The 20487-nt window shown below is 37.9% G+C and overlaps 1 protein-coding gene across 2 annotated transcripts in view; it reads right to left on the reverse strand.

Annotated features, from left to right (window-relative positions):
• The window catches only part of PIK3C2A (phosphatidylinositol-4-phosphate 3-kinase catalytic subunit type 2 alpha), a 114631-nt gene that overhangs the window by 26564 nt on the left and 67580 nt on the right, over positions 1-20487 (reverse strand). For both annotated transcript variants that reach the window (XM_008067326.2, XM_021717222.1), the window contains 11 exons: positions 16376-16519; positions 14349-14397; positions 14057-14270; positions 10986-11108; positions 9755-9922; positions 6444-6555; positions 5687-5832; positions 2927-3115; positions 2392-2485; positions 1818-1912; positions 1288-1468 (listed from right to left, as the gene is read on the reverse strand). In XM_008067326.2, the coding sequence (XP_008065517.1) occupies positions 1288-1468; positions 1818-1912; positions 2392-2485; positions 2927-3115; positions 5687-5832; positions 6444-6555; positions 9755-9922; positions 10986-11108; positions 14057-14270; positions 14349-14397; positions 16376-16519 (1515 nt within the window). The remainder of the gene's footprint in view (positions 1-1287; positions 1469-1817; positions 1913-2391; positions 2486-2926; positions 3116-5686; positions 5833-6443; positions 6556-9754; positions 9923-10985; positions 11109-14056; positions 14271-14348; positions 14398-16375; positions 16520-20487) is intronic.

The raw sequence follows: 20487 nt of genomic DNA on the forward strand, positions 1-20487 counted from the left end.
GCACTCCAGTCTGGGCGACAGAGTGAGACTCCAACTCAAAAAAAAAAAAAGAAAACAATCCAAATGTCCATTATAAAGTACTTCAGCATGCTAGAACATGTATAAACCTGAAAATATTATGCTAAATGAAAGAAACTAGACACAGAAGGCCATATAGTGTATAATTTTGTTTCTATTAAGTGTCTAGAACAGACAAATCCATGTAGATAAAAAATGGATTACTAGTTACTATGGGCTGGGAGGAGGGAGAAATGGAGAGTGAGTGGTTAATAGTACATGCTTTCTTCTCGGTGTGATGAAAATATTCTGATAGTAGTATACAGTATTATGAACGTACAAAAACCCACTGAAGTGTACATTTTAAAATAGTTAAAATGGTCAATTTTATGGTATGTGAATTTTCCCTCAATAAAAACAAATGTGTGTGTATACAATGCAATTATGTTTCTGTAACACTTAAAAAGCAAAACAAAAAAACCTCCAAAAATTTGCATATACACTTAAGTGTAAAGTCATATAAAATGACCAAGAGGAACATATGGCAGACAATCACATAACAAACTATGAACACAGTTACCTACAGGTAGAAACTAGAAAAGTGGATTGAAAATGGTAAAGTCTTAATTTTTATTCTATAAGCACCTTCATTACTGGATTTTTTAAAAATTAGCATCAACTCATACTTGTGTTGCTTTCTCAATTACAAATAAATTTTATAATAAAATCATAAAAAAGAAATTCAAAAAAACAATTTTGATCAGTAAGGAATGAATAATCATGGGAATTAGGCTGTGAAGTATATATATATATATATATATATATATATATATTTATTTATTTTATTTTTTTTTTTTTGGGAGTTGGAGTCTCACTCCGTCTCCCAGACTGGAGTACAGTGGCCGCTCCCGGCCACTGCAGCCTCGACCTGCTGGGCTCCAGAGATCCTTCCGCCTCAGCCTTCCAAGTAGCCGGAACTACAGGCGCGCACTACCACACCCGGCTGATTTTTTGATTTATTGTAGAGATGAGGTCTCGCTGCCCAGGCGGGTCTCGAACCCGCGGGCTCAGGCAATCCACTCACCTCAGCCTCCCAAAGGCGCGGGATTACAGGCTGAGCCACCGAGCCCGGCTTTTATATATATTTTTAAACAACCTTTGAATATATCTGTCCCAAACAGCATAGATAACAGAGTTTTATTGGGAGTCTACCAATAAAGAGAAACATCTGTCAGCATCATAGATTCTTTAGCATCAAAACACTTAATGTTCCCTTTTATGGGTACTTACTTGTCTGGCTGATCCACTAGCCTGCCTTACTTTTTCTGCTACTCCTCCTAGAAGCTGTACTAGTTTCGTCTGCTTTAAAAGCTCTTCTCTGAGTCTCTTCCCTCCTACTGAGAGAAGAGCACCCAAAATATGTTCATACCGGGCTCCAAACTGGGCATCATGCAGGGCATCCTTGAGAAGCCTGATATAGCAAAACATTTATGTTAGCCACATCTGAGAACTGGATGAATCTTCCTCAAAAATCAATTTAACATTTCAATTTTTGATATCCTGGAACTATTTTAAGCTATAATAAGTAGAAACTCATTATTAGAGAGCTATACCATGCCAAATATTTTGCAACAGAGGGTTATGTTATTTTTGGTTCTATTTCTAAAGTCATAAAACTTTACCTCCTTTAAAATAGATGCCTTAGATAAAACATCTGTTATCCATAGTAAGTAGCCTGGCATACCATTTAGACTTAGAGTATGTCATCTCTACTAATTCTAGGAATGGAAATAAGGTAATTAATAAAATTTAAATCTTACCAATACAAATTGTGTGCTATCTGGATATTTCCCAATGCCCTGGACAGAAGGAATTGCACTAATGAACTATTCAAGTAAATTTCATATTTCAAAGCCTACATATAAAAGAAAACAAGAATTACTAGTGGTCAAATCCATACTAAATTGTTCAGATAAAACTATCAAAAGAGAAACTATATAAAGCAAGTATTACACTTGCTGATTAAAGATGATACTTATAAAAATGAAACAGACGAATTAGCTTAGGCCCAATTAATGAATCAAGCACAAAAGTAAAGACTCAGGAATAATATCCATTAGCTATGTTTAAGTGACTAGTAAAGAAAAATCAAGGAAAAGCTCAAATCTGGTTTGTTCAAAAAATCTGACAACCAAAGATCCAGGTGCTTATATACAGTATTCATTTGGGGCAGATGACAGTAGTGGAAAAAAATTCACACTAAATCCACATGCAATGCACCTCAAAGCTCCCACACTACAAAACTACTTTTAATCAAAACAAAAGGGGGAACCCTCAGCAAGCTCCCCTCAAAACCCGGAAGAAAGTGAAAGGGAGGTAACAGTAACAACTCACTTGCACAAACTGTGGAAGAAGATCTGTTAGCTCATCATCACTAATGGCCTCAATCCAGGTCACAGCTAGGGACCTCACTTCCTGATCAGCAAATCTAGAAGAATACCACAAAAATCAAGATTAGACAGTGATTTCTTCCTAATGAAGCTATTTTTCTGAAAGCACAATCTCAATCTGTTTCTGATAAAGAATTCTGAAATATTTATTCAAAAGCTATGAGTTTCTTCTTTTATTAGGAAGAAAATCTTACTGTACTACACAGATTAAATTTGGATACCTTAAGTTTATGAAAATTTATTTTGGACCACATGATAAAAATATAAATTATTCAAAAATTACAACCTAACCCTTTCTTTAGTTAGTTTTAAATAACATAAAATGCTTTTCGGATAACCACGATGCAAAAGATGTTCATGTGCATTTATACTGTATTGAATTTCTCTCATATTAAAAGAAAGGGAAATACTCCTGGCAACATAATACCTTACTGGAAAAACGGACAATAAAACAGAACAAATACAGGTATTTGACTTACTTTGAATCAAGAAGTTCCAGTGCAGTCAGTGGGTGCAATGGAGGCCACTGGTGAAGCAATGAGTAAGTTTTGGCAAGATTAACCCACTTCCAGTTTGGGGCACTTGCTAATATTTTAGGAAGACAATTAGGGTGTTTGAGGCAATAATAACGTTTCTCCCACAAAAAAGCTTTATCTTCTTTAGAAAGTCTGCATATATAATAGAATTAAGTTATTTCTTGGTGATATCATAATGATATCTCAATGATTAAACATACAAAGAAATATATTCATTTGGGACAGTCACTTCCTGGTAGAATCATTAATACCATTTTGGAATAGAAAAAAATGCAATATACAGCAAATACCACTAATTAACCCTTATTTAAGGATGGAATTCCCATCTGCTTTGATAAAGACCCTTAGTTATGAAAATGAAGGATAATTCAGTACAATAAAAATTTATTGAACCCTAAGCAGATGCCAAGGCACTAGAAATCAGATTCTAGCCGGGCTCGGTGGCTCAGCCTGTAATCCCAGCACTTTGAGAGGCCGAGGTAAGTGGATTATCTAAGTCCGCGGGTTCAAGACCAGCCTGGGCAACTTGGCGAGACCTCATCTCTACAAAAAATTAAAGAAAAAAAATTAGCCAGGTGTGGTAGTGTACGCCTGTAGTTCCGGCTACTTGGAAGGTTGAGGTGGGAGGATCACTGGAGCCCAGCAGGTCGATGCTGGGGAGGCCATGAGCATACCACTGCACTCCAGCCTGGATGACAGAGTGAGACTCCAATTCAAAAAAAAGAAATCAGATTCCATCCTAAGAGACAGTGAGGATTTCATCCATTTCATACCAGTAAAACCAAATGCCATGCAAAAAACAAATGCTACTATAAAATTTTAGAACACGATTTTCCTCAATTGAGGAAAATCTAAAATTAAAAGAACTTGCTTTGAAGATTCTAATTGTTTTCAGCTTAATGACAAATGGCTATGTGAATGAAACATTTTGCTATTTTACTAACCATTCATCCATTTTAAAATATAATATATGCATTGACATATATTAAGTTCATGTGGAGTACTGAAAAAACTCAAACACTGCAAAAGGTACATAGTGAAATCTCTCTCCTTCCAACTCCCCTCCCCCAACCACCTAAACTTGTATATTCTTCCAGAAACAGTCTATCCATATAGAAGCATACGTGTAACAGTCTATCCATACAGAAGCATATGTATGGGTGTAGGTCTTCTTTCTTCCTTTATGTTCATGGCAATACACTATATATACTATTCTGCTTCATATTTTCTTCATTTAACACATTACATATTAGCACTTACAGCTATAATTTCATTCTTTTTTGAGTCGGAGTCTCACTCTGTTGCCAAGGCTAGACTGCAGTGGCATACTGACCGCCACTGCAGCCTTGACTTGCTGGGGCTCAGGAGATCCTTCTACCTCAGCCATCCAAGTAGCTAGAACTACAGGAGCACACCACCATGCCTGGTTAATTTTTTGATTTATTGTAGAGACGAGGTCTCACCAAGTTGCCCAGGTTGGTCTCGAACCCCTAGACTCAGGCAATTCTCTCACCTCAGCCTCCCAATGTGCTGGGATTACAGGCTTGAGTCACCACACCCAGCTCTTTTTCTTTCTTTTTTTTTTTGAGTTGGACCCTCATTCTGTCACCCAGGCTGGAGTGCAGTGGCACACTCACGGCCAACCCAGCATCAATTTGGAACTATAGATACATGCTACCACACCCAGCTAATTTTTTATTTATTGTAGAGATGAGGTCTCGCCAAGTTGCCCAGGCTGGTCTCGAACCTACAGGCTCAGGCAATCCACTCGCCTCGTCCTCCCAAAGTGCAGGGGTTACAGGCTGAGCCACCCGTCTCTCTCTTTTAAAAAAAAAAAAAAAAAAAAAAAAGACCAGGTCTCACTCTGTCACCTAGGTTGGAGTGCAGTGGCATGATCATAGCTCACTGCAGCCTCATACTCCTGGGTTCCAGTGATCTTCTGTCCTCAGTATCTCAAGTAGCTGGGACTATAGGTGAGTACCACCACACCCAGTCTCCAGCTTCCAATCAGTTTTTCAATAATCCAAATTAATAATGCTATGAACATTCTTGTCTCCATAAGCAAATATAAAAAGGTTTCATATAACTGGAAGTGGCATTACTAGGCCACAGAATACATATATTACAACTTTTATAGATTTTGCCACATTGCTTTCCAAAGAGATTGCAGCTTTCTATAGTTCCAATAGTGTAATTCCTATTTTTTGAATTCTTGTATTCTTATCAACTTTTACTGATGAGGTATCTTATTTTTGCTACTTTGATGTGGGTGAGATGGTATCTTGTATTAATTTACATTTCCTTATTACTGAAAGGTTGAACATATTTTCAGTTATTTAAAAGCAATGTCTTTCTTTTCTAAAGAATTGCCTTTCATACACTGTCTCCTTTACTAATGAGTTGTTAGTCTTAATCTTATTAATATGAAATTAGTACAGATTAAAAAATTAATCTATTGATATACATTGTAAATATAGTTATCAATCTGTTGTTTATCTTTTGATCAAGTAAAAAGTTTAACTTGGCACATTTCTAAATGTTTATGCAATTATATAGTCTTTTAGTATAATTTTAAAAATAAGTTAAATAAAACACTTTTCACACCAAGAGTGCTTAATAAATCAAGAACTAAAAAACGGGGCATTTAATATCAGCCCTTAACTTGAGCTTTACATTTAGCAAAACAGAATAAACAGAGCATACCCCAGTGATGAGTCTCTGTGAAGAATATCAAGAAGTTTCCCTTTTACGTCATTCTCCAGTGTTTCTAAGTTGTGCTGCTGTATAATGCTTCTGTCAACTTGAGGAGTTGTATAAATAACATCAAATGGAGGAGAAGGAAAATCAACCTTAAAAATTTAACATAAGCTGATCACATTATAGCCCATATATTTGTCATATTAACTTCTTTGTCTCTAAGTAAAATGATTTTTCCAGCCATCAGGGTAAATTTAGATTGAATATTAAAGTAATGCTTCTTGTCCTTTTGTTGAACGTGATTACCACTATAATTCTCAATAGCAATTCTCAGTATATATTCCAAGCACATATGTATTTCTTGGAATGGGTACAGTGCATATTTTACTGTTACTCAGAAATATTAAAATAGAAGATGGAACCTGACATTAAAGCAAAATCAATTAGGCTTCTTGAATAACAATCCAAATCATGATGACATTTTTTTGTTGCTTAAGCAATCCTCCTGTCTCAGCCTCTCAAGTAGCTGGGACTCCCAGTGTATGCGACCATGGTCGGCTATTTTTTTATTTTATTTTGTGGAGACAGTGTCTCACTATGTTGCCCAGGCTGGTCGTGAACTCCCAGCCTCAAGCAAACATCCTGCTATGGTCTCTCAAAGTGCTAGGATTACAGATGTGATCTACCGTGCCCAGCTCCCCTCCACACTTTTCATAAAGAAATTTAAATTTTACCCTCGCAACACGTGAAGAAGTACCCTTACCTGTAGTACTATCCTTTCCATGACATATCCTTTTTTGGGAACTGTTCCAAGAATTGAATTTGTATGTGATGACGTCCAAAGATATAGAAGTTTAGTTCCACATGTTAAAAACCTTCATGAACATAAAAAGAATACTGTGACTTTCATTTTAAAATTTATTTCAACATTTACAACACACAGTAATGAATTTGAAACATCAGTATTCTATCCACTAAATAAAAAGAATAACACAAGAAGAACATTAAGAACATATCAGAAGGGGTCAGCAAACTTTTTACATAAAGAGCCAAATAATAAATATTTTGGGCTTTGTTGACCATACTGTTTCTGTTGCAAAGACTCAACTCTGCTGTTAAAGTGCAAAGTAAATATGAACATTACAAAAGTAAACACGCATGTTATGTTCTAACAAATTGTATTTATAAAAATCAGGCAGTGGGCTTGGGTATGCTGGCCCTTGCCCTAAACTACCAATTTATGGTCTGCTTAATTAAAACACATTCACAGTTTGATATATCTTTACACAGAAGAAATTTCTGAAAAATAACAAGATATATAAAAGCAGGAAACTATAAACTTCATCAAATCTTTCATTTTTTTTAGTCGGAGTCTCACTGTCACTCAGGCTGGAGTGCAGTGGCACGCTCATAGCCACTGCAGTCTCGACCTGCTAGGCTCTGGCGATCCTTCCACCTTAGCCTTCCAAGTAGCTGGAACTACAGGCACACGCCACCATGCCTGGCTAATTTTTTGATTTTTATTGTAGAGATGAGTTCTTACCAAGTTGGCCAGGCTGGTCTTGAACCCCTGGTCTCAGGCAATCCACTCACCTTGGCCTCCCAAAATGCTGGGATGGTAGGCGTGAGACACTGTACCCGGCCAAATCTTTCTTTATTCAAACAGCAAATACCCTTCCCATAACTACACTCCAGTTTTCATATTTTCTCTTTACACATAAACAGATTTTGAATCTTTGATACATTATAATCTGTCATTTCTGAGAACCACCATCATCCTCAACCAGATTGTTATAAGGCAAAGTCTGATATTATGTCATCTATAAATATTGTAATATATCTCTAAATAATGAACAGTGTTTCCTTTTAAAATGAGTATAATACCATTATCTCTCCTAAAATTATGAATGAGTACTTAAGATAATAAAATATCTAATCAGTATTCAAATTTCCCTGTCTCATAGATGACTTTTTTTTTTTTAAACAGTTTGTTTGAAACAGGATCCTAGCAAGCAAGGTCTGATAAGTGCATTTGGTTGATCTTAAAAGATAAGCATCTTTTTTTTAATTAATCAATATTTTTTATTATGGTTTTGTGGGAGATAAGCATCTTTTAATTCAGAGTAAACTTCAACCTGCCACCTGGTTTTGTAAACAAACTTTTATTCGTCACAGCCATGTCATCATTTGTTTATGTATTGTCTATGACTGCTTCTGCATTTGTGACAGAGTCTATATGGTCTGCAAGGCCTAAATTACTCCTATCTGGCACCCTTTACAGAAAAAGTTTGCCAACTCTTGTTTAAACCTATACATCTTCCCTCTCTCTTTTTTCAAAAGATATATTGAAAAAAAACATTCTTTGGTTTCAAAAGAGATTCTAGAACAACAAGAAAGTGCCATGGTATCAAATAAGTTTGAGACTGTCAATATAGGATAATAGGTAAGAATATAGAGCCTATAGCCGACTGCCAGGTTCAAATCCCAATCCCACCACTTATTAGCTAAGTGCCCTGGGGAAAGTCACTCAACTGCTGTACTCTGATTTCTCCCTCTGTAAAAGGAGATCATAACACCTACTTCACAGAGCAGCTGTGAGAAATACATGTGAAGAGCACTCAGACTAATACTTAGAACAGTGTAAGTACTATATGTTTTTGTTAAACACGGTTAAATAGGCTTCTTGACTACATAACTTTTAGAGATGCTTCAGTATGTGCATTATCTGTCTCCAGAATGTTCCCATGTGCTGAATATAACATATCCAAGTTTTTTCCATTTGGTTTTTTTGTTTATTTTTTATTTTTATTTTTTGAGTTGGAATCCCACTCTGTTGCCCAGGCTGCACTGCAGTGGCACACTCACAGTCATTGTAGTCTCAATCTGTTGGGTTCAGGCGATCCTTCCACCTCAGTCTTCCAAGTAGCAAAAACCACATGCCACCATGCCTGGCTAATTTTTTTGATTTATTCTAGAGATGAGGTCTTGCCATGTTGCCCAGGCTGATCTTGAACCCGTGGGCTCAGGAAGTCCTCTCAGCTTCTGCCTCCCAAAGCTTGCTGGGACTATAGGCGTGAGCCATTGTGCCTGGCCCAATTTGGTTTTTTGTTTTGTTTCCTTTAGGAACACCCTTAATCATCTCATGAAATGTACTAGTCCAGCCGGGCTCGGTGGCTCAGCCTGTAATCCCGCGCCTTTGGGAGGCTGAGGTGAGTGGATTGCCTGAGCCTGCAGGTTTGAGACCCGCCTGGGCAGCGAGACCTAATCTCTACAATAAATCAAAAAATCAGCTGGGGGTGGTAGCGTGCGCTTGTAATTCTGGCTACTCAGAAGGCTGAGGCGGAAGGATCGCCGGAGCCCAGCAGGTCGAGGCTGCGGTGGCCGGGAGCGGCCACTGCACTCCAGTCTGGGCGACAGAGTGAGACTCCAACTCAAAAAAAAAAAGTACTAGTCCTTAGACCATCATTACAATATTCAGCTGAAAGGCCAGATAGATGATACTATTCCCATAGCTATTCACAGACACAAAGCTCAAAAGGAATTCCTTTACCCCTAAGGATAAGGGAACAAATCCCTCCATAGGTTTTACACACATGTGGGACCTTTAGAGATTAAAGACCACCAGCTTGTGGCAGTAAGGAATAGATTAGTAAGGTAAAGAATTCTCTCTACCTTTACCTTAGTAAGGGAAAATTAAAGAGTAGGAAAGGAATGAAAAAAAGGAAAAATGGAGTTGTCGTATTAGTAACAAGGGAACTTACAAGACCACGGTATTATGTCAATAATATAGTACTTTATATAAATGACAGAGTCATTGGCTGCTGCTTTTCTCCATGAAAGAGGGAGTGGTCAACAATTCTCTGCATACCTATTTTGATATGACTGCAACAGAATAACTTTGATTTCTTCTTATCTGTGTCTCTGAACTGACCAGCTTTCATCATACTGGAAAAACTGAGGTAGCTCATTTGCTCATGTGTGTCACTCATCCTTCCCCTAGCCCCTTGGCATCCAGTCAATCTGATGCACACCTGTGTCCACAGTAATTCGCCGTTACGATTCAGTAACACTTACCGTTTAAAGTCAAAAAGAGGTAAAGAAACTTTGCCCAAAGCTTCTGGTCCCTTTCTCTGCTTATTAGAATCAGGGGAACTTCCACTGCTCTGATTTAATATTCCAAAAAGAGTAAGGTGAAGAAGTGACTCTAATGGCAACTGTGATATCTGGATGGGAAAAATGATTCTATGGAGGAAAAAATACATTAATAGAAAGAACAAATTAGATTTAATGTACAATTTAACCCTTTAATGAGACTGATAATTTTAGGTATTTTATTTGACTTATCAAAACATCTTTAATCCTAAGTAATTTTTAGCTAAATAGCAAGTTTGGCTAACTTGTGCTGTTAAAAATCTTCAATAAACAAACTGTATTAACAGAATAAAATGTCAAAATATAGCATTTATTTCTTTAAAAACTTGGAAGCACCTTTACTTGAGACTTGTAGTATCAACTTCCAGGCAAAATAATAGTAGTCATTTTTATTTCCTTTTGGAGAAACTAGATGAATGTTTATGAGCATTTCTATTTGGAGATGTAAGTAAGCACCAATATACACAAACAGACATACGTTTATAAATGCATTTTTTTAAGTCTGAAAGAATGCATGAGATCAACAATGGTCACGCTGAGTAAAAGGATGATACTTTTTACCTTATATGTATTTTTCTATAATTTGATTGCTTTCACAGACATGCATTATTTTATAATTTAAAAAAATAGTAAAAGAGAAAAATAGGAAAACATTTAATAAATGTGGAATAGTAATAAAGTTCTGTAGCTGATCATCTGCCTAAATAATTGAGTCCCCTTAGTTTAAAAACTATTTTAAAAGATATTAACATAGAACATATCATCTCATACATGAGTTTAAGATAACTTTTTTATCTGTTAATCAAGAGACAGAATATTATATAGTGCCACAGAATAAATATTAAAGCTATGTTATAAGACACCATCTTTCTAGAATTAAATGTATATCTTTAACTTGACAAAGTATAAAAAGAACTAATGACGTGTCTTTGCATTTAATAATATGTAAGTTTAAAAGGGTATTTCAGATTTTTTGTTTTTTAATGAGAATTTCAGTCTGTTTTATAGAATCATATCTAGATGAGACCTTAAGACATTAGTAAGAAGTAAGTAAATTTCAACAAGAATGGTAATAAAAATTAAAGCTAGGTTGCATACATTGGAAGAAAAATAACAGGGCACATTGAAAAAATAAGCCAGAAATTTTACTTACAGCTCATCCCATTTAATAAGATAGAAGAAATTCTTATAAGTGCCAACCTTCTTTGATTGAATAGGTTTAAAAAGATCCTTTCCATTGTGAGACAGGGAGCATATCAAGTAGTATTTTTCATAACTGAGAAAACAAAGATTTTAATCTGATTTCTATTTTGATAATACAAAGTAGCTAACTAACACAAACACATTATGAGTTCTTCCCCTCAAAGTCACTACCATCTAAAATTATATGGTCGCCATTCATTTGAACTTTAGAAACCTATCTGAAATTTAACCACTGCAAATTCTATGAAAACAGAGAACAGGTATAGCAAAGGGGATTACATCCCTAGGTGACAGTTTCAAGCAGCACCATAATGACCAGCTGGAGAAGTAATTTCAATTTTGTGCTCAGTTAGTTATTAGCTTTAAATTTTAGTTGAATGACACTGAAAAATGTATGTATTCATTTCTAGGTAAAATCTAGGAAGAAAGAGTACAAACTGTACCTTCTCTAGGTGCCATTTTCCTTTGCCAAGCGACTGAAATAGAGTTAGCTAGGCCTGGGTCTGACTTGCAGTGAGCCAGTCTTCCTAGTATACTGTGAAGCTTCTATCCACGGGGACAGATGCTACTGTATTCTCTCAAGACTGGAATGACTCAGCCACTAATTGCCACCAAGTATAGAGCTGCTTAGATACAGTCAGGTAATCTGGTAAGGCAAGTGTCTTGGGTTCAATAACACTATTCTGCTCATATTCTAACTTACTGCTAAGTTTACATGTTAATCTCTTTGTTCATATATATAATCTATTTGTCATTCTAAATGCATTCCAAATCAAATTTCAATGGTCCATGAAATACTCTTAAGCTATGTGATTATTTTTCTCAATTTCATTCCATTTGCCACTATTTAATAACTTTCTTTCCTTTGAGTCAGTCTCACTCTGTCACCCAGGTTGGAGTGTAGCTGCACAATCACAGATCACAGTAGCCTCGACCTCCTGGGCTCAAGCGATCCTTCTGCCTCAGCCTCCTGAGTAGCTGGGTATACAGTTACACGCCTCCAGACTCAGCTAAATTTTTGATTTTTTTGTAGAGACAAGGGTTTCACTGTGTTGCCCAGGCTGGTCTTGAAGGCCTGTCCTCATGCTATTCTTCCATCTCAGCCCCCAAAGTGCTGAAATTACAGGTATGAGCCACTGCACCCAGTCCTTCTTTCCATTTTAATTATCAATGTTTTCTGTATTGTCTTCTACTGAATATTTGTTTTCACCAATGTCCCTAAAACTATTTGTGTGTGTGTTTATGTGTACGTACAAATGTGAGTGTGTATGGAGGATGTGGAGGATATTATCCCTGTAACTACTTCTTTTCTCTTTTTCTTTGAATCAGAGTCTCACTCTGTCATCCAGGCTGGAGTGCAGTAGCACATTAACGGCCACTGCAGCCTCCACTTGCTGGGCTCAGGCGATCCTTCCATCTCAGCCTTCTAAGTAGCTGGAACTACATACATGCGCTACCATGCCCAGCTAATTTTTGATTTATTGTAGAGATGAGGTCTCATCATGTTGCCCAGGCTGGTCTTGAACCCGCAGGCTCAGGCAATCCTCCTGCCTCTGGGATTACAGGCATGAGCCACCATGCCCAGCTCCCTGTAACTATTTCTAAAAATGAAATATCTCCAGACACCAGCATACCCAAGTAAATGTAAGTTCAAGCAAGGCAGAGGTTTCCTCCTACCTTGTCCTGCTGAATACTCAGTAATAAGAACACTGCCCATAAAAGATGCTCAGTAACTATTTACTGAATAAATTGAAATACATTATTTTCTTATTATGTTTTATTCTAAAGCTTAACTGAAGCAGAATTTATGTTCAGTATTTCTTTTCTTTTCATTCTTTGTTTTTGAGTCAGAGTCTCACTCTGTTGTCTAGGCTAGAGGGCAAATGGCAGATTCACAGCTACCACAGTCTCAACCTGACAGGCTCATGGGGTCCTTCTACCTCTGCCTCCCAAGTAGCTGGAGCTACAGGTGTGTACCACCACACCTGGCTAATTTTTTATCTATTGTGGAGGCAAGGTCTCGTCAAGTTGCCCAGGCTGGTCTTGAACCCCTGGGCTCAGGAAATCCTCTCACTTCTGCCTCCCAAAGTGCTGGGATTACTATGTTCAGTATTTCTTCACTAGGCTCTATTTCATAACATTAAGCTATTATGTATGACACTATTTCACTAAAAAGATCATTTCTGATTTTTAGTTAATATTACTTATTTTCAAATAAATTAATATTTGCAAAAATATACTTAATGTCTGAATGGCAGTGACAAAAAACAAACAAACAAAAAACCAAAGTGGGAAAGCCCACATTAAAAATCCAGTAGAAAAAAAATATGTTCTTGTAGACTTCAAATCTTAGCAATCAGTACATTGTAAACTACTAAAGAGGAAAGAAAATGTTCTGAAATGTACCCCCATTATACTTTGTTTCAAATTACTCTGGTTTTAAAGGAAAGGCAGAAAGAAAAGCCATCTTAAACTGACCAATATATTAACATTTGCTCTGGTAGGTTTCGACATATATTTTCTTTCCTTTTCTGCATGTAAGAGTTGTATTTTTTAACTGAAATAGCTTCAAATATCTGTAATTCACAAAGATATCTGTTGATTCTTGTATCTCCCATGTGAATACCAAGGTAACAGTGACTGCTGACATTTAAAGAGATTAGACTAAACTGGGCTTGGTGGCTCAGCCTGTAATCCCAGCACTTTGGGAGGCTAAGGTGAGTGGATTGCCTGAGCCTGCGGGTTCGAGACCCGCCTGGGCAATTTAGCAAGACCTCCTCTCTACAATAAATCAAAAATTATCAGGATGTGGTAGCGTGCACCTGTAATTCCAGCTACCTGGAAGGCTGAGGCGGAAGGATCGCCGGAGCCCAGCAGGTCGAGGCTGTGGTGGCCAGGAGCGTGCCACTGCACTCCAGTCTGGGTGACAGAGTAAGACTCCAACTCAAAAAAAAAAAAAAGAAAGAGATTAGACTAGCTTCTAGATAAGGTTGTGTATATTTTCTTTTACACTTCACTTACTTTGATACCCAGTTACTTGAAATGCCATGTGCAGCAAAAATAGTAAACTGGAGCTGTTCGGTTGTAGTCCATGCTTCCTTGATATTCCTGCTACTGCTCTGGGCACAGTCTGTAGAACTCCTACCAGAATTTGCATGGAGTTTGAGAAGATCATAAACTGCTGCTGTTAACTGGTCCATGCTTACTTGAACAGGATTTTCAGGATTCATTGAGCCTAGATTTAAATAAAATGCTAATATAATCTCTGAAAAAGCAATATTATTGCTAATATTTAAAGAATGTACACACATACCTCTAGTTGAACTCTTGCTAGTGTCTCCTTCTCCTGACAGTGAAGTCACCTGCACATACAAGTTGGAAAATTACCCATGATATAACATAAAATGTTTGCCTTTGTCCTCAATTAAATGCTATGTCAAAGAAAGCTGTCAGGCCGGGTGTAGTGGTTCATGCCTATAATCCCAGCACTTTGGGAGGCCGAGGTGAGAGGATTGCCTGAGTCCATGGGTTCAAGACCAGCCTGGGCAACTTGGCGAGACCTTATCTCTACAATAAATCAAAAAATTAGCCAGGCATGGTGGCGCATGCCTGTAGTTCCACCTACTCGGAAGGCTGAGGCGGAAGGATCAACTGAGTCCAGCAGGTCAAGGCTGCGGTGGCTGGGAGCGTCCCGTTGCCCTCCAGCCTGAGTGACAGAGTGAGACTCCAACTCAAAAAAAAAAAAAAGAAGCCGGACTTGGTGGCTCAGTCTGTAATCCCACGCCTTTGGGAGGCCGAGGCGAGTGGATTGCCTGAACCCGTGGGTTCGAGACCCGCCTAGGCAACTTGGTGAGAGACCTCATCTCTACAATAAATCAAAAATCAGCCAGGCGTGGTAGCACGCACCTGTAATTCTGGCTACTCGGAAGGCTGAGGCGGAAGGATCGCCGGAGCCCAGCAGGTCGAGGCTGCGGTGGCCGGGAGTGGCCACTGCACTCCAGTCTGGGTGACAGAGTGAGACTCCAACTCAAAAAAACAAAATAAAAACAAAAAACAAAAAAAAGAAAGTAAGCTGTCCCAGGGGAACTCTCCCAAAAAGTGCCTGCAGAGTTAATAAAATAATAAATAAAGAATGCAAAAAAGGGAAAAACCCCAAACCGAGTAAACAGATGACTTTTTAGCATCTAGAAGATAAGAGTAACTGAAAATTATTGAAAAATGCCATAGAAACACAACAAAATCTTCCTTGTTAAGCCAATTAAGTAATCAGTATTAATTTGAAACCAGATGTGATAAGTACAATATTTTATTTTCCATTAGTTGCTCTACAATAACATGGTAAAAATACACTTGGAGGAAAAAATCTAGTACTCTTTACCCATTTGGTGACTCAAAAAAAGTTCTAGTAATTCTCTAAATCAAGCCCCCACACCTTTCCTTTATCTAGGCAAATGGGTAAAATAGAAGTCTCAGGCAACATTAGGACATGGTAGTTGATCACCTTCAAGAAACTTCATATATATACATTTTAACTTCTAAAAAGCAGCACATAAGAAGAAAAAAAGAAACCCAAATCTCTATATATCATATGAATAGGATCTCTGAGAATGAATGGCCAGTCACCTCCTAGACGTCAAGAGGCATACCACAACGTAACTTTTCTGTCCTTCAAATTTATCATGGGTGTGTGAGATCTACTGCTTCTTTTATCCTTCCAATAAAATATATATACATCCCTATGAACAGTTAATTAAATACCCACAGAAATACCATGAGGGAGAGAAGGCTCCTAACCTGACTGTTTCTGAGATGATAAGTCACTACTGCGGAGGCCTCTTGGTCTTTTTAACATGGAGGAGCACACAAGAGAACTTCCCCCATTGGCAACCAGGACATTTCCATTGAGAGGGAGAAGTGATAGCTGTTATCCTCAGGTCCTCCAAACTCAGTATCTACCTTTAAATACCCAACCAACTCATTTATGCCAGCCATCATCCTCTACACATCAAAGTTACACAAGACTGCTTTTCAATTGTATAGTTTACTTTGAAGTAGGAAAAAGCAAGGCCTGCTTAATGTTCACTTTGTCTGATATAATCATCCATATGCAAATGCCAAAGAGTTCATAGTGTGGCATTTATCTATTCAATATCAGCTCTTCCAAGGTAGACCATCTCCTTACCAAGGTATCCCCACCTAACCAAATCAGTGACTGAATCACTCAAAAGTAAAAGCCAAAGTTTGTCCAGCAGAAGGCAAAAATCTCCCACATTAAGTGACAGATGCTCACTCAAGTACATATTTGCATGTAATAAAATGCTAGTCATTAAAAATACTCACGTCAGCAGTTTTACTCCTTGGAAGATTAACTGCTCTCTTTAGCTTCTTTGCTGATTCTGTAATGGCAAGAGTCTCCACGCCATCTAAAGCACTACAGATTTTTCTTACAGCTTTAATTACTTGGTCTACTGCTCGGTGCTGGTTCTTTAAAAATAAAAAGCAAAATAAATGTAAGTATGTGTGAAATTTAAAGGACCTATTTCAGAGATGAAGTCAGAAACTAGATATTTTAGATGTGCCTAACAGATATCCTCTACTCTTTTTGTGAGGAAAAAGAAAAGACACAAGATAAGTTTTCAATTGTATAGTTTACTTTCAAGTACGAAAAAGCAAGGCCTGGTTAACTTTCATTTGCCTGACATAGTTATTAATATGCAAATGTCATTAATTTCATATTAAAACCAGAAATAGAAACAATAAATTAGTAACAAATTATTAAAGCTTGAGTTATCTTTCTTATTCTCATTTTGGAATAAATTCCATATTGAAAACAATCCTCCTCTTCTTCCTGCAAAACTAAGTTCTTCAGAGGTTGGTCAACACCTAACTTTTAATCATCATTTGCATCTACACAATCATTACTCAAGATGTTTTGTCTGATCAAAAAACTTCCTTGAGGACAATTCTTCTGTACCATTTCATCACAGTTATTTCATCATAATCCAAACGTATGCATGTACAAATACACTGTAAAATTACTTACCTGACTCTTAATTAGAAGTATATATCTCATCAAGAAACATTCTTATATAATGAATTGACTCATAAAACATTCATTCTGAACTTTTACGCCAAGTACTATTAGAATGGGCTGAAACTCTGTACTACAACATCCCTTAAAAATTTAAATTTTTCCACCCTTGAGGGTTGGCTACCAGAAACAGAATGTTCCCTCCACCTTCAAGCTTAAATGAAACCACCTAATTTTCTCAAACACTCAATTACTCGGGGCCTAGAGGTCTGTTTTCTACCTCTCCATTTCTGCTTACTTGACTTATATTTCTGCTTCCTTTTTCTCTACCTTCATGCAAAAACCCTTCCAGTTTTGAGGCTCATGTCATTCTCTTACTCTATTTGACATCATTCTTTACCTGCTAGCTGTCAATTTCTTGTTATCAGCTTCAAATCCACCCTTCCTTTGCTCTACTTTGTGACACCAGAGTTAGACCGTATATTTATCTTTGCCAGATGGCACAATGGTAGGTATTGTCAACAGAACACACAGGAGGACACTCCATGACAAGAGCATTAGGAAGACATTTTCCATCTGGGTTCTAGACCTCTTTTTAAACAGAAAAATAAATAAATAAATGTAAGAACTCAGTGGTCCTCAAAGACTAGCTCCAGTTACACACACAGGCCATGTTCTCTGACCTGACAGCTGTGGTTCACGTTCTCCAGCAAGTTTCTCTGCCAGAGGGGAAGTTTATATGTTCCTGTGATAGTCATACCCTCCTCTAAGAGGCTAGAATTCAGTCTGACGTTGGGGAGAGGCCTGATCTTTAGTCCTTAGAGCTCTTCACTGTCCTTTTTACCTCGGCCTAGAAGCAACAGCTGTTTTTTGCACCTGTTACTTCTGGACCTCCTTAGAGCACAGCTGCCAAACTTTTTCTTTAAAAGGCCAGTTAGTAAAGATTTTAGGCTTTGTGGGCCATACAATCTCTGCTCCAATTCAACTCTGCCATTAAGGCATAAAACAGACACAGACAATAAATACATAAGTGAATGACTGTGGCTGTGGTCCAATAAAATGATTTATATAAACAAGGCCAAATATGGTATGTGAGCTATAGCATGCCAACTCCTGTCTTAGAGTCTTCTTAAAACCCTTTTAGTAGTTAGTCATTTTTTGTTGTTATTGTTGTTGTTGAAGTCAGGCTCTAATTCTGTTGGCAGGGCTATAGTGTAGTGGCATGATCATGGCTCACTGCAGCCTCGACATTCTGTGATTAGGCAATCCTTAGCCTCCTGAGTAGCTGGGACTATGCACACTATCATGCCCACCTTAGCCTCCTGAGTAGCTGGGACTATGCACACTATCATGCCCACCTAATTTTTTGGTAGAGACAAGGTCTCACTATGTAGCCCAGGCTGGTCTTGAACTCCTGGGCTCAACCAATCCCCCACCTTGGCCTCCCAAAGTGCTAGGATTATAGGCCACTGTACCCAGCTGTCATTTTTTACTAATTAAAGATTCTTTGAATTTCCTTGTTCAAGTAACTAATATAGTTTTCTGTCTCCTGACTGGCCCACAACTGATATACTTTACAACTGACATGTGGTCATTTCCCCACTGTGTGCCTCATTTTTGCTCTGGATATTTACCTGACTTTCTATCCTATGACTACATGCTGTAATAAAAGCCTCAGTTATATAACTGTTCATATGGGAAATTCACAAAACTGCACCTTATCAGAACCTTAATCACAATATCATACTCTGGTCACCACCTCCTTTGCTTCTAGCCTTCACACCCTCTTTCTGACCAAACTCTCTTCTCTGCTACTTCTACCAGGCAGCCTGAGCACTTCTAAGAAAATCTCACAACCACACAGATTCAGTAATCCTCAATTTCAGCAGGAACCTCTATGTTACTCAACATTCCTTTTACCTACCCTTGGTCAGTTCTCCTTCCCACTCCCTGTAGAATATTAAGCCAAATCATTATTTCCTGCCTCAAAACCCCTGCTGCCATCCTTACTACATTTTAGCAAAATGAATTAACATCACATCTTCAGGAAACTAAAGCCCTGCAATTTCCTAGCCAGGTGCAGTGGTGCATGCCTGTAGTCCCAGCAATTTAGGAAGCTAAGGTAGGAGGATCACTGGAACCCAGGAGTTCAAGGCCAGCCTGAGCAACATAGCGAGACACTATCTCTTTTTTTTTTTTTTTTTGAGTCAGAGTCCCACCCTGTTGCCCAGGCTGAAGTACAGTAGCATGCTCATGGCCACACCAGCATCAACCTGCTGGGCTCAGGTGATCCTTCCGCCCCAGCCTTCCAAGTAGCCAGAACTACAGGCACGCACTATAACACCTGGCTAATTTTTTTATTTATTGTAGAGATAAGGTTTCTCCAAATTGCCCAGGCTGGTCTTGAACTCATGGGCTCAGGTAATCCTCTCACCTCCCAAAGCTAGAATTACAGGTTTGAGCCACCGCACTCGGCCGAGACACTATCTCTTAAATAAAACACTTCTGTAACTTCCTGATCTCCTCCTAAAATTCACTCAAAAGAAATTATAACATAGGTCCACACAGAGACTTATCATACATGGTTGTTTATAGCAGCATTATTCGTGACAACCAAAATCTATAAACTTAAGTCCAAATGTTCATCACTTAGTTAATGGATAAACAAAATGTGCTATAGCCTGGAAGAGTATTCAGCAAGAAAAAAAAGGAACAAACTACAAGATACACACTACAACATTCATATTACAACATGGATGAACCTCAAAAAGCAGAGTGTAGAAAGAAACCAGATGTAAAAAGATGGCATCAGGTATAATTCCATTTACATGAAATGTTCAGGAAATGCAAATCTATAGAGTCAGAAACTAGATCAGTTGGTTGGGGCTTGGAGTGAGGACTGACAGCAAATTAGTACAAGGAAACTTTAGGAGTGATAAAAGTGTTCTAAAACTGGATTGAGGTAATAACTTTACAACTTTATGCATTTACTAAAAATCACTGAATTCTATGTATACAATGGGTAAATTCTGTAGTATATAATTACACTTCAAAAAAGCTATAAAAAATAAAGGAGGGGTAAATATGTTACTATTTAAAATAAGATGGTCAGTCATTGTCAGACCATCCCTGTGCTCTTTTGAGCTACAGCTGTCGACATGCTTCCTGGCTTTGGTCCCCTCCCCTATCTTGGGGAGGTGAACCTCCTCTTTCTCTCTCTCTCATTTATTTTCTAAATAAACTATATTTTCTAATCTAAAAAAAGATGGTCAGTGAAGAGCTCTCTGATGACATTTGAACACAGAACTTTAAAAAATAAAAGAATAGCCAGGCTAGGTAGCTCAGCCTGCAATCCCGCGCATTTGGGAGGCTTAGGTGAGTGGATTGCCTGAGCCCACGGGTTCGAGACCCGCCTGGGCAA

This window comes from Carlito syrichta, unplaced genomic scaffold (genome assembly GCF_000164805.1).
Source record: "Carlito syrichta isolate Samal-C Ts95f unplaced genomic scaffold, Tarsius_syrichta-2.0.1 Scaffold309476, whole genome shotgun sequence".
NCBI classification, from domain to species: domain Eukaryota; kingdom Metazoa; phylum Chordata; class Mammalia; order Primates; family Tarsiidae; genus Carlito; species Carlito syrichta.